Source organism: Vombatus ursinus, unplaced genomic scaffold (assembly GCF_900497805.2).
Source record: "Vombatus ursinus unplaced genomic scaffold, bare-nosed wombat genome assembly UNPS02014791.1, whole genome shotgun sequence".
Taxonomy (NCBI): Eukaryota; Metazoa; Chordata; class Mammalia; order Diprotodontia; family Vombatidae; genus Vombatus; species Vombatus ursinus.
Window position 1 is genome coordinate 62,730,010 of NW_020954569.1, and position 14,124 is coordinate 62,744,133.

General features: G+C 40.0%; 1 protein-coding gene across 2 annotated transcripts in view; it reads left to right on the forward strand.

The window, feature by feature from the left end:
- Positions 1–13,785, forward strand: part of SLC14A2 (solute carrier family 14 member 2) — a 68,666-nt gene extending 54,881 nt beyond the window's left edge. For both annotated transcript variants that reach the window (XM_027869006.1, XM_027869007.1), the window contains 4 exons: positions 2,831–2,978; positions 3,609–3,743; positions 7,595–7,644; positions 13,585–13,785. In XM_027869006.1, coding sequence (XP_027724807.1) covers positions 2,831–2,978; positions 3,609–3,743; positions 7,595–7,644; positions 13,585–13,785 — 534 coding nt within the window. The remainder of the gene's footprint in view (positions 1–2,830; positions 2,979–3,608; positions 3,744–7,594; positions 7,645–13,584) is intronic.
- Positions 13,786–14,124: the final 339 nt, after the last annotated feature.

A 14,124-nucleotide genomic window follows, 5' to 3' on the forward strand; every position in this document is an offset into this window, starting at 1 on the left:
GAAACATGATGATAGACACATGAAATGTTGAAAATAATTAAATGGTAAGATGGACAGATGAATAAACAAATAAATCATACATACTTGTTTCAGTGAAAATGGGTAAGTGATGTCAAGGAGGGCTTAATGGAGAAATCCAGAGCTAGATCCTTGAAGGATGGATTTAATAGGCATGGGTTAGCAAAGAGGATACTTCAGGTGATAAAACCGACATAAACAAAGGAGTAGGATCATAGTTAAGAGTTTGAATTTGACATAAGAGCAGCAATGAGGAGACCAGATTGCCTGGAACAAAGTTTAAGTTAGGGAGCAATGAGAGAAAAGATTGGATAATCATTAAGTAGCCACATTTTGGAGAAGGCTTGAAATCCATACCAGGTTGGACATGATACAATAATAGCTAATGGCTAACATTTATATGGGGCAGGTAGGTGGCACAATGGAGAGAAAACTGGCCCTGAAATCAGGAAGACCTGAGTTCAAATCTGGCCCCAGAAACTTACTAGCTATGTGACCTTGAACAAGTCACTCAACTCTACCTCAGTTTCCTCATTTGTAAAATGAGCTGTAAATAGAAATGGCAAGCCATTCTAGTATCTCTGCCAAGAAAATCCCAAATGGGATCACAAAGAGTTGGACATAAATGAAGTGATTGAATACCAGCAGCAGCAATATTTATACTGCATGTACTATGTGCCAGGTACTGTGTGCTGAACACTTTACAAACATTTTCTTATTTGATCCTCACAACGCTGAGAGGCAGGTGCTGTTGTTACCCCCATTTTACAGATGAGAAAATCAAGACAAACAGAGGTTAAGCAATTTGCTCAGGGTTACACAGCTAATAAGTGTCTAAGGCTAAATTTCATGTCAGGTCTTCCTGACTCCAGGCTGATGCTCTATCCACTGTGCCACCTAGCTGCTCAATAAGTAATGAGGAATCTACAGCAGGTTCTGGGTTGACAGAGTTTCATATCTATCTGTGAGGGGGAAAGAAAGTTTTAAAAACGAAGGATTGGGAGATGTTTTAGAACAGAAAATGGTTGTGCTGAAATAATTATAGCAGCATCTTTTGGGGTAGCAAAAATAAAGTGGAAGCCAAGTAGAGGTCCTTTCATTGCATCACAGAGCAAATAGAATTTTGGACTTGGAGTCAAGATCTGGGCTCAAATCCTGTCTAAAAATCTAGTTATGTGATCCTGGGCAAATGACTTAATCTCTCTTGGCCTCATTTGTAAAGTGATGGGATTGGTCGAGATAGCTTCTGAGGTCCTTTGACCTGTAGACCTGTGATCCTAGGATTCTGTGATTGAGGAATGAACAGCTTCACAAATTGGGATACATGCATGTAGTGGAGTATTACTGTGCAGTAAGATCAACAAAGATAGGAAAGCATAACAAGACACATGAACTGATACAAAGTGATGGGAGCAGAACCAGAAGACGGTATTCACAATGACCACAACATTGCACCTTGGAAGAACAGCAACAAAACAACTGAAACAGATTGCTAGCAAATTCTAATTTGGAGCTCAGCCCCAAAGAGGAGATCTGAGACAACCTCTCTTCCTGCTAAAGAGGCCCATGATTGCGGAACAACACTGCAAATGACAAGAGACTTTTCTGACCTGTTGATTTGGGGTGCTGAACTTTTTTCCCCTTAGTTTTTATTCTTTATAAGGGATGGCTTTCTGGGAGGGGAAGAAGTGAGGGACACACTGGGAAATATATGTGATATAAAATCAAAAGATAACAATTTTTTAAAGAAAAAGGTTGTGATAGTAAAGTTAAAAAAAAAAGCAGTGGGATTGAGGTATGGGATAGATACGCAGCTGGAGACAACAGCCAGCAGCAGTAAGGGATGGCCTCTTTCCTACCCAGGGCCCTATTATTCCACTTGATTATCTCAGTTCCTCATCTGTCAAGTGAAGGTGTTGGAGAAGATAGCATGAGACTCCTTTCAACTCTAACATGCTTTGATTTTGAGCAGTTTAATGTACCACAAAATCCTTAAGTCAAAGAGTTCTTCTCATCTAGGGGGGAGGAAGGAGGTTGGGCAGAACCCACATCTCACCCTTTCTCCGTATTTTTTAAATCAGAGATGTCAAACACACATAAGAGGCGGCAATACTCACCATGGTGACCTGAATTAAAATTAGATTATAATGTAATTGGGAAATATTTAACAAAATAAACAAAAATACAATGAAACACAGATAATATTACATTTTAAAACTAAGTCAGTATGCCAACCCAAGGATTCTTATTTATTCATTAATGGCCCTTTTTTCTAACAGAGTTTGACACCAGTGTTTTAAATAATAGAAATCTATTCTTGTAAATCCTTTAATACTGTGGGAATAAAAGCTTGTGTTCTTGTTAAGTTTGATTTGATTGAATTAAAAAAAGAATAATCCTATGAGAGAACCAGCCCTGAAGTCAGGAGGATCTGAGTTCAACTCTGACCTCAGATACTTACTAGCTGTGTGACCTTGGGCAAATCACTTAACCCTGATTGCCTCCTCCCCCCCCCAAAAAAAAACCTATGGGGAAAATGATAGTGAAATATGCAATCCTGAGTCAGAGGGACCCTAAAAATATTATAATCTACCCCCCTTCAATTTCAAAGGGAAAAAAATGAAGCTCAGAGAGAAGTGACTTGCCTAAGGTCACACACTCTTTGGTGAGAAAGTCAGACCTAGAACTTCTGAATGTCATGACTTCTAGTTCAGTAAAATTTCCATTATGCTGTGAATCCTGCCCCATTATTATTTAATTTTGCTATATGATCTACCCATGTAATAAGCATGTTATTGTATGGTCCTTACAGCTTTTAAGAGCTATTCCTGTTGGAATTGGTCAGGTGTATGGCTGCGATAACCCCTGGACTGGCGGCATTTTCCTTGTAGCTCTTTTCATCTCTTCACCACTTATTTGCTTGCATGCTGCGATTGGATCTACCATGGGGATGTTAGCAGGTATGATCCCATTATTCACCCGTCACCAATGGTCAGTGAGAATATTGGTATCCAGGACAGCCCTTTAGCAAAGTTGTGAGGTTAGTGATTCCAGCCTCTAGTTTCTTTGAACATTTGCTCTCTGATAACACCCCCAGGCTTTCCACTTCAGGCACCTTGCCAGTCGTCAGGCTGTGTAGCCCTGCCCCACCCCCATTTTGAGTACATATCAGTCATTCACAACTTAGTATAATCAAAAGTCATTGTTCTATTTCTGAATCCAAAGCTTTTTTTCTATTTGTGGAATGAAAAGAGGTGTCCAGCAGGATTAAAGGAATACCAATCATCTCTCAGATGGAACAAGCCTTTTGGGACCCAAGAAGCCTTTCTTTATTCCTGAAATGTTACTCTGTGGGCAGCTATGGCATGGCTAATGCCAGCCCTTACAGTCATTTGTGTCATCAATTTCTGTCCCTTCAACCATATTTATATTGAAGGAAACCCAAACCTAAATGCCCCAAGGGGTCATCGGGTCTGGAATGTGTGAAGGAAAACAGACAGGAAACAAAAAGGAAACTGCTCAGTGGGGCTGCTCTCTCTCCAGTGCTTTCTGGATGTACCAGTGATATAAATGTCTGACTTTTCTTACAGCCCTCACTCTGGCAACACCCTTCAATTCTATCTACTTTGGCCTGTGGGGATTCAACAGCACCCTGGCCTGCATAGCAATAGGAGGAATGTTCTATGCCATCACCTGGCAGACACACCTCCTTGCAATCACCTGTGGTAGGTACCTCAAACCTAAGTCCCTTTGGAACTGAAGTGGGAATCCAGGTGTGGGTGTGAGTGGGTGTGGATGTGTTACTTGAAGCAAGGTGCTGTGGAAAGAGTAGTGGACATGGAGACAAGAGGCCACTTACCAGATTCAATCATGAACAAGTCCTTTGATCTTTCTATAATTCAATTTCTTCCTTTGCAAAGTAAGGATAGCAAGACTGTGCTACCTACCTATAGGAGGAAAGCACTTTTCAAACCTCGAAGCGCTGTATGTAAACAGGGGTTATTTAAACAAACCTGATAAATGATATTTCTAATTTGCACAAAAGTGCTTTCAGGAAAAAATTACTTGCTTTGCAAAGGGATCCTTCACTTTCCAAAAGATTTCCTGGTAGCATTGCTTTAAAGTGCAAACTCCTCCAGCACATGGAAAATGTCAGTTTGCAAAAATGAGATACAAAATTGTATTAAACAAGTTACACCTGTTTGTTGTTCAGTTGCGTCTGACTCTTCATGACCCTATTTGGGGTTTTCTTGGCAAAGATACTGGAGTGGTTTGCCATTTCCTTCTCTAGCTCATTTTACAAATGAGGAAACTGAGGCAAACAGGGTTAACTGACTCAGAAGATGAGTCTTTCTGACTCCAGGTCCAGCACTCTATCCACTGTGCCACTTCACTGCCCTATTGTACCTGTACATAAACATGTAGTGGTGCTGTTCCTGCCACCAGGTCCAAACCCCTCACTCTAGAAACAACAGACTGTGTTTACCCAGCAGTCCAGTAATATTTTAGAATGGAAAAAAAAATAGTAGTTGGTAATTTGGTGGTTTTTATATTCTCACCAAAAAAGTAGGAATTCAACCATATGCAAAAAGGCAATTAGATATTTCTCAGAGAGAAAGTAGGAAAGGGAACAAGCATTTAAGGTCCCTTCCAACCTTAACATTGTATGATTTGATAGTTCTTACAACTATATAAGTCTAAAGAACCCTATAACCACATAAAGGTGGTGCAGTGGATACAGCACCAACCCTGGAGCCAGGAGGACCTGAGTTCAAATCCAGCCTCAGACACTTACTAGCTGTGTGACCCTGGGAAAGTCACTCAACTCCGATTGTGTTAAAAAAAAAAAATCCAGTCTAGCATGACATGAAAGCTTCAACCAGAGCTTTCCCTCAAGTTTGAGGCAAATAACCTTTCTCAACAAATTGTTTAAGTAGGCCAGAGCAATGACCTGAAACTGAGATCCATAACCAGTTAACTCATTGGCTAGTCATTCAAAAAAAAAAAAAGAGCCTTTAACATGCCTGTTCCGTATTCACACATGGAAATGTCATTTAAATCCTCGAAAGATTTCTAATCTTTAAAATAAAGGGACATTTTGTGATTCATCAATTTTCTGACTACAATTTAAAAAAGAGTTGGGGGTAAAGAAAGATGGCAGTACACTGAAAGTTAACAACCCAAAAGAGTTAGTTACCCAGACTGGAAGCAGAAAGCAGTAGTTTGCTGTACACAATGAAATGAAAGGAGGAATGTGACCTGACAAGTTGTCAGAAGGACCCAGAAGTGCAGTTACTACCCAAGGAGGCCCTGCAAGTCTTTGGGGAAGGGGAGTATAGATGCTAACCAGACAAGAGATGGGCTAGGAAATCCCAGGGATTACAGCCAGAGCTCCCTAGCTGCTTCACATGAGGTTTTTCTAATCCAGTAAGGCATTGGTATAGTAAGAGCTCCAATACATGCTCTGTTTATATCCAACCCCACTTAGAGAGATACCTCTGAACTCCTAAGGGGTGTCCCCTCTGCAGAAGATGGCTCATTCATTTTGTGGAGGGTTAAGCACCCCATGGTTCCAGGCTATGGCTAGAGGAAGCAACAAGCAAAAAAAAAAAAGCAAGTGAGAACCAAACCCTGAGCCAGGAAGATGTCCCTTTCAGATGCTTCCTTTGTCTCTCATCAGAGCCTCCAATACTATCCAAGAAAACTGCCCAGCAGATAGGCCTGAGCTCTATTTAGCTGGTAGCTTAAAAAAATTTGTTTATTTATTTGGGACTTAGGGAGGGTCCAAACTTGTGACTTCGTTGGTTTACAGAAGCCTAGGGGGGAAACACCAACCTCCATGTAAATCTTCAACCCTTGTGCAGTTTATAGTATTAGTGTTGCCTGGGGGTACTAAGAGGTTAAGTGATTTGCCCCCGTTTATTTCTCTAGGATGTTGTCAGAGGCAAGATTCCTAACTCAAAGGCCAGAGCCCTATCACCTTTCAAGACTCTCTCTTACTCCAGCAATTACTAAGACTAATTTTCGTATCCCCACTCTTCCCCTCCTTCATTTCTCAGCATTGGAATCTCAGTCCTTAACATGTAATACCTTTGATAAATTTCAATCGAGCAATTTGAATGAATAAATGTCCAAGCAGGGCACAGTGGGAAGAACACTGACTCTGAAGTCAGAAGACCTGGGTTCAAATTCCACCTTTGAGGCTTATTTACCTCTGTGGTCTTGAGCGAGTCCTCCTGGATCCTCAGTTTTCTCTACTATAAAATGAGGTGGTTGGAGTAGATGGTCCCTGAGTTCCCGTCTAGTCACTAGAGAGATCATCTTCCTCTTTCATTTTGACAGCTCCCACCCTCCTCCACTAGAAGCAGGGATGTTTTGGAGCAAGCTTGAACAGGCTCCAACGAACTGATTGTTAAATTTTCAGTGTGAGCGTTTACACCTTGGAAATCAGGAAACTCTATAAATCAATATTTGATTTATTATTTTTGTTGATTTTCAAAATTTAAGGAAGTGATGAAGAAAATGTTAGTGACTCAGATTAAATGGGTGTCCCCATAGAGCTGGTTGTTGAACACTTACCAACCCGCTCCTGATCAGAAGTCACCTGTGTTTTTGTTATTTTTATTATTATGTTTTTAGCTTATTTTCTGTGGGTACACTAACTCTGTCCTTGGCATATCCCAACTTATCAGTAGGGGAGAGAGAGAGAGAAGGCAAGTCTATAGACAGACTTGGATTGTGGAGAGAAGTATTTCAGTAATCTGTGCTTTTACTACTGCTACTGTTTCTCTCTGGGGGATAATAGATACAGATAAGTATATGTACATATATATGCATAGATATATAAATACACACACCTTCATGTATAGTATACATTTGTATATTGTATATTAATAAATATGTGTATTATAGTCACATATTATATTTGTTATATATTAATGTGTACAATATAGTAATGATCCATATTTATATTTTAATAAAATATATATAGTTTATTAATGGTTCCTAATAAAGATTCCAGTCGAGAGCCCTAGGATCCACTTACCCTTACCACAAAGTAACATTTTCATTCACAGTTTAAGCTGTTAAAAGTGCCTACTAATGGGAAACAAGATGGTGGGGCTTAAGAGAGTACTCACTGTTGGATTTGGGGCCTTTTAAAAAGTGCATGTGACTTCTAATCAGATTTACCTACTTCTGTGGAATACAGTACTTCAAAAAAAAGAAGTAGAAAGTTTTTTTCTTTTTGGTCTAGCCAGAGAAATAAAGCAAATATAAGGAAAAAGAACTGGACTCCAAGTCAGAAAACCGAGGTTTGAATCTCAGCTCTATACTTTAGCTGTGTGACATAGGGCAAGTTCATGTCTCCAGGCCTCAGACCTCTGAGAACCTCAGTTTCTTCATATGTAAAATTTGGCCAGAAGATGGATGAGGTCCATTCTATCTCTAAATTTCATCAGCCCCAGGTCCAGTGAGAGTCAATGCCTTTACAGCTGCCATGAAACCCTATTCAAAGGCTAGGGCCACAGTCAATGACATTTTTACTTATCACTTTCCCATTCTTATCTTTTCTCAGCACTGTTTGCAGCCTACCTGGGAGGTGCCCTTACCAACATGCTGTCTGTGGTAAGTTGATCTGAGATCGGTGCAGTCACCTGGAATGTCCTACCTCAAACTAGCCTCTCCTCTATAACCATCCTGACCTTTGAAGTCCTCTCCTCTATTACTGTTCCCCCTATACGCACTTGTTTCACCCCACTTATCTCTCACCATTTGTACTTGCTCTCACACACACACACACATCTCCAGCACTTATCAATTGGTGTGCTCCACACACAGTGGACACGGGCCTAGACATGGTCTTCTTGAAGTTTTGGTCAATCAGATTCCATTTTAAACAGAGCAGAGCAACCTATTGAAAAGGAATCTAGTAGGAAATTCTTTTGTAGAGCAATCCATCACTCTTAATTCCTTAATTCAGTCACCCCCTCATTTGTCTTTTCCTTAAGCAAAAACTTGCATATATTAGGTCTGTTTAATGGATGATACACCTGAATTCATTTGTCATTGTTTCTGTAACTTCTGTAATGGGAGTTTGAAATCTAAGGGCCTTCTGAGATTTATAGTTTTGAGGAACAAATATTTCATCTCAATCTCTGTCAGCTCTGGGGGGTGGAGGGGAGAGTGCTTTTGCTCCCCTGAAATACAAATCCCAGAACAGCTTTCAGGGCTCAGATCCCTTTTACACCTCTTAGCTGTATTCTTGAGGCTCTTTCATGTTTTCTATCCTTTCCCTAAATTTATACTACAAGCATCTCAGGTACATACAGACAGACATACAAACACACACACCCCTTAGACAGCAGAACTATGAGATATCATCTACAACTGCCATTGTTGTTCCTCCTTCACTCTCCTAGAAGACCAATCACTTCAGCAGGGTGATGTCTTGACTTGCAAGTGAATTGGACTTCAGTGAGGCAGGGCTGTACAGTCACCAGCCTCACTTTCTCCTCCTGAGTCATTAGAGTCCCGTGGAAAGACACAGGTTAGGACAACTGGCAATGGCCCCAGATGCAGTGGGAGACCGTGGCCTTTTTAAATTAAAGCCTTTCCCAGGTCTCAGTTTGTCTGAAACAACAACCATTCAGTGATTAAAGGATAGGTAAGAATTCCAGTGCTACCTGCCTATCACTGACCAAACAAAAAGGTGTGGGAGAACAAATCTCAATCAGCTATCTCCACTTGAGCCCAAATGTTGAAATAAAGCACAGAGGTACAGCCAAAGCCCAAAAAGACAGGCCTCCGTGTTGGGCAAGGACAACCTGCCAAGAGCAGCTTAGGCACAGGCTTGGGCTGCCAGGACCCTGGGCATTGAGTCCAGGGATCCAGACTACAGTCGCTCCCTCCCCTTCACGGCAAGTACAAGTCTTGAGTGTTCCCTAAGCTGGAGAGCGAATAGGAGTCCCAACCTCTTCATATCCAAATTCCATCCCATCCTCCAAGATTCTTTGAAAACTTTTCCTCCTTCATGAAATTCTCATAGCAAGGATACAGAATTTGTTTCAACATTTAAAAAAAGTCCTAATAATCACCACTGTCAAACAACAGAACAATCTACCTTGAGAGATAGTGAGCTTGTTATCACGAGAAGTGTTCAAATGTAGTCTGGGATGTTGTAGAAGGGATTACTGAGAGGTCTGTCTAGCCAGGGATGGGGAACCTGTGGCCCCAAGGCCAGATGTGGCCCTCTACATCCTCAAGTGCGGCCCTTTGACTGAATCCAGACTTCCAGAACAAATCCCCTTAATAAAAGGATTTGTTCTATAAAACTTGGACTCAGTCAAAAGACCACACCCAAGAACCTTGAAGGCCATATGGTCCCCACCCCTGCTTAATTCATACCAATGTGTATTAAGTACTTTCTGTGATTCTATTCACTCAATGTTTTTTATCTATTATGTTCAAGACCATGAGCTAAATAGTTGCTACATTCACACACATATGTATAATATTCATATATACACATATATGCATGTAATACACACACACATAAGCTAGAATTTCTATAGCACAATTTGAAAAAGCATTTTACCTACATTATCTCATTTAGTTCTCACAACAACCATGTGAGGTAAGCATTATTATTATGCCCATCTTACAGATGAGAAAACTAAGGCTGAGAGAGGTTAAGTGACTTGCCCTGGGTCACACAGTCAGGGACAGGACTTGAACTCTGGTCTTCCTGATTCCAAGTCCAAAACTTCAGCCACTGTACCACCTACCTGCCCACAAGTAAGAAGCAACATGAGGAAGCTGATAGAGAACTGGCTTTTAGAGTTAGTAAGACCTCTTGACACATTCCAGCTGTGTGACTCTGAGTAAGATACTCAGCTTCCCAGTGCCCCAAGCATTTCTCTAAGATTATATGTTGCAGAGCAGGTATGAATCTTTATCATTAAAGGGAACTTTTAATCCATAGCTCCCAAAACTGATGAAATTACAATCTACTCAAAAAAATATATTTCTGTTTGTATGAACACAGCAAGCTGAGCTTACATCTACATCTTGAATACATAAGCCACCTTTCCAGATAAGATTAACATTTCTGCAACGCTTTATGATTACAATGAGTTTTTACACCCCCTCTCTCATTTAATCGTCATTACAATGCTGCAAATTAGGTTAAATAAAATTATTAGTGCCCATTTTACAGATCTGAGATGATCTCGAGTTCTGAACCTATAGTCAGGAAGACCTGGGTTCAAAGTCCTACTCAGACATTTGATAGGTGAGACTCTGGGAAAGTCTCCTCCACTAAGCCCCAGGTAAGTCTTTCAGCCTTCTAAGTTATAGATTGGCAATCTCCAAATGACCATCTCCTAAAAGAAGCAGATGCGTATTTAAAGAAGAAACAGCCTCAAGTAGGTTAATGGTCACAGAGATAACAGGCTGTCAGAAGTGGGCTGTGAGCCTAGGCTTCCTAACTGGATTCTTCATTTAGCATTCTTTGGACTGTATCACTTTGCTTACAGATAGTCATTGAACATCTACTATGCACAAAGAAGTCTGTTAAAGACAAAGAATTTTAAGACTAGTCTGTCCCTAGAGAGCTTTAAACCTAATCTGAAAGACAGTATGATAAACTGAGGGAAAAAAAAAACACAATAGAAAATCCACAATAGAACAGAGCTTTGGATTCCACGTTTCTGAATTGTCCTCTAAATGCGTCATGCTGTCTTCAAGTCCCATCTTGTCCAGGATCAATACTAGGCACATAGTATTATAATATAATTATTATTATAATAAAATAGTTATATAAATGCTTATTGAATCAATTACTGATTTGCATTGGTACAGCAAGTTTTCTCACTTGGGAGTTTCCTACGTCAATAAAATGGCGTTCCCATCTTTATCCTACCCCTAAATCAGACACATAAGTAGGTACTCTGTGTAGGGATTAGTTGTTCAGTTGTTTCTGACTCTTTGTGATCTCATTTTGGGTTTTCTTAGCAAAGATACTGGAGTGGTTTGACATTTCCCTCTGCAGCTCATTTTACAGATGAGGAAACTGAGGCAAACAGGATTACCCAGGGTCACACAACTAATAAGTGTCTGAGGCCAGATTTGAACTCATGAAAATGAGAGTTGCTGATTCTAAGCCCAGTGCTCTATCCATTGAGCCACCTAGTAAGATATTACTAGCCACACATAGTGATAGTTTTCCCATTTTCACAGAACAGTCATCTTTCACTGTGAATGCCATTGACATGTATCAGTAAAAAGCAGGAGGTTCTACCAAATACAGTGGCAGCCTTTTATAATGCTTAGCACATGGGGCTGGACACATCAGTGGTTTGACTATTATAACAGGTTTTTATTACCACATGTAGTTGGAATTGGGGTGAGATGATTTGATTGTATATCTCAGACCACATAATAAAAGGGTTTCCTATGTTCTACTGTATGTTTTGAAATGGCTTTTTAGTTTGTGAAAATGCAGACCATTACCGCTAATGTGTTTCATGCAGTGCATCAAGTAGTACTCTCTACAGAGCACCATCCTAGGATTTGGGGGAGATACTGAGATGAAGTAAGACACGACCCCTGTCCCGTTTACAGTTTACAATCAATAAAGAGATATGACAAATAGACAAATTATCTAAGTTATAAGTACATAAGAGTCACAGGATGCTAGGCAATGTCAATAGGAAAAGCACATTACCAACTGGCTGGGGAAGAGAGTCAGGGGTCACATGTCATAGAGGAGGTGGCATTTGAGTGGATTCATGTACATTTGTTACAAGGACAGGCTTCCACTTGGGAATGGGAGAGAATGGAAGTTACAGAGTAGTGATAAATATGCAAAAAAAATTGAATGCAGAGAACAAAAAAAAGTACAGGAGGACACAAATAACCCAGTTTTGTTACTTCCATATACCTCTTTAAAAACCAACTGTACATATAGTTCACAATTTCTTATACAGGACAAGCCTCATGTTCTTTGCATATTAAAATGTTAAGTTTGCAACAAAAAAGAAAATTTAATTTGAAGAAGAAAAAAGGGTAGAAAGATACATTTTTAGAAAGACTGACATATTTTAAAAATGGGTATAATCTTCCTGACAGAAAATAGATGGCAATATATGCTTTCCTCTTCTTGGTAGATGGGTGGGGGACTATGGGTGTGGGATATTGTATATGCTGTCAGACTCATTTAGTCAGTTGGCTTTACTTAACTTTTTCTTGTTAATAAGGGTGGGATTAATGCAATAATAGGGTAGGTGGAGAAGTGGTCATCATATTGGGAAATAACTATGATGTAAAAAAACAAGACACATCAGTTTGACTTTTTTAAAAGACCTAGGTAGAATTTGAAGGGTGGAGTTTGAAGGGAGGGCATCCTGACCACATGGAATTGTTTGAACAAAGGCCTAGAGTCAGGACAGTGTAAAAGTAATGGGTGAGTTCAGTTTGGCTGGGGAATTTCATGATGGTTCCCCTTTCAGTCCCCAGGAAGCATTTCTCTACATGTTGGTAACTGTTTTCAGCCAAAGAAATGGAAATGAAGTTTTTTCTGGTCAGCCCATCAAGAAGTGATCCTTCTCTTGTCTATTCTATCCTACCACCCTGGGACCTCTTCTATGATTGATTAATCATTGTTTTCTTTGGTCCAGACCTATGGTTTCATAAGTGGGAAGAACTCCTGGAGTGGAAATTCCCTCTACCAATGCAGATTAGCAACATTTATGACATATCATTTCAGAGAGTTGCCTAGGGCATGGAGAGATTAAAAGACTTCCCAAAAAAAAGGACCTATATGTACAAAAACAGCTCTTTTTGTGGTAGCAAAGAATTGGACATCAAGAGGATGCCCATCAGTTGGGGAATGGTTGAACAAGTTGTGGTATATGATTGTGGCAGAATATTATTGTGCTTTAAGAAATGATGAGCAAGGGAAAAAAAAGAAATGATGAGCAGGATAATTTCAGAAAAACTTGGGAGGACCTATATGAACTAACGCAGAGTGAAATGAACAGAACCAGGAGAACATTGTACACAGTAGCAGCAACATTATAAGGATGATCTATTGTGAAAGACTTAGCTCTGATCAAGACTATGAACCAAGATAATTCCAAAGGACCCATGATAAAAAATGGTACCTATCTCCAGAGAATTAAATGATGAACTCTGAATGCAGATTGAAGCATTTTTTAAAAATTTCTTTATCTTTTTTGTTTTATTTTGTTTGTGTTTTCTTTTGCAACATGGCTAATACAGAAATATGTTTTGTAGAAGCAGAACTCAAGCCCAGATCTTCCTGACTGAGGCATGGCCTCCGTCTACTATTCCATGCCCCTTCTTCATTTATTAACACTTTTTAATATTGACATTAACATTAACACTTAGAGCCACTTTGCATATGCCTCTTTCCCGCTACCATTGTAAGCTCCTTAAAGATGGGAATCGTGTCTTATTTTATCCATGCATCTTCAGTGTTAATCTATGTTTATTGAATTGAAACATGAACCTCATCTTTTTCTTTTTCCCATTTCTCCTCTCCAGTTTGGATTGCCCCCATGTACCTGGCCCTTCTGTCTCTCAGGGCTCACCTTCCTGTTACTGACAACCAACAACTCGGCCATCTACAAGTTACCACTCAACAAAGTCACTTACCCAGAAGCCAACCGGCTCTACTACTTGTCTCAGGAAAAGAACCGGAGAGCCTCCATCATGACCAAATATCAGGCCTATGTAGTTTCCTAACCTGCCACAACATGAACACATCAAATCCCTTATTCTCTAGAGCCAGACCTTTTTCCTATTGAAAGTCTATTCCACCGCCACTCCTGGGTTTTCTATGATGCTTTGCACCAAGCAATTCATCACAACTATCCTTAATTATTAGTTTAAAATTCTTTGTTTCCTGAACGATGACTATGTGATATGTAATCCTTATAGTACTAATAGTTAGGCCTTCTGTATGCCACATACCAAACTTTGAAGAGTTCAGTTTTGGGAAATTCCCCTATCACTCTACCCACACCCCCCAAAAAATCAGTTTTAAAATTCAAGGTGTACCCTTCAGTATAAGGACACCAAGGA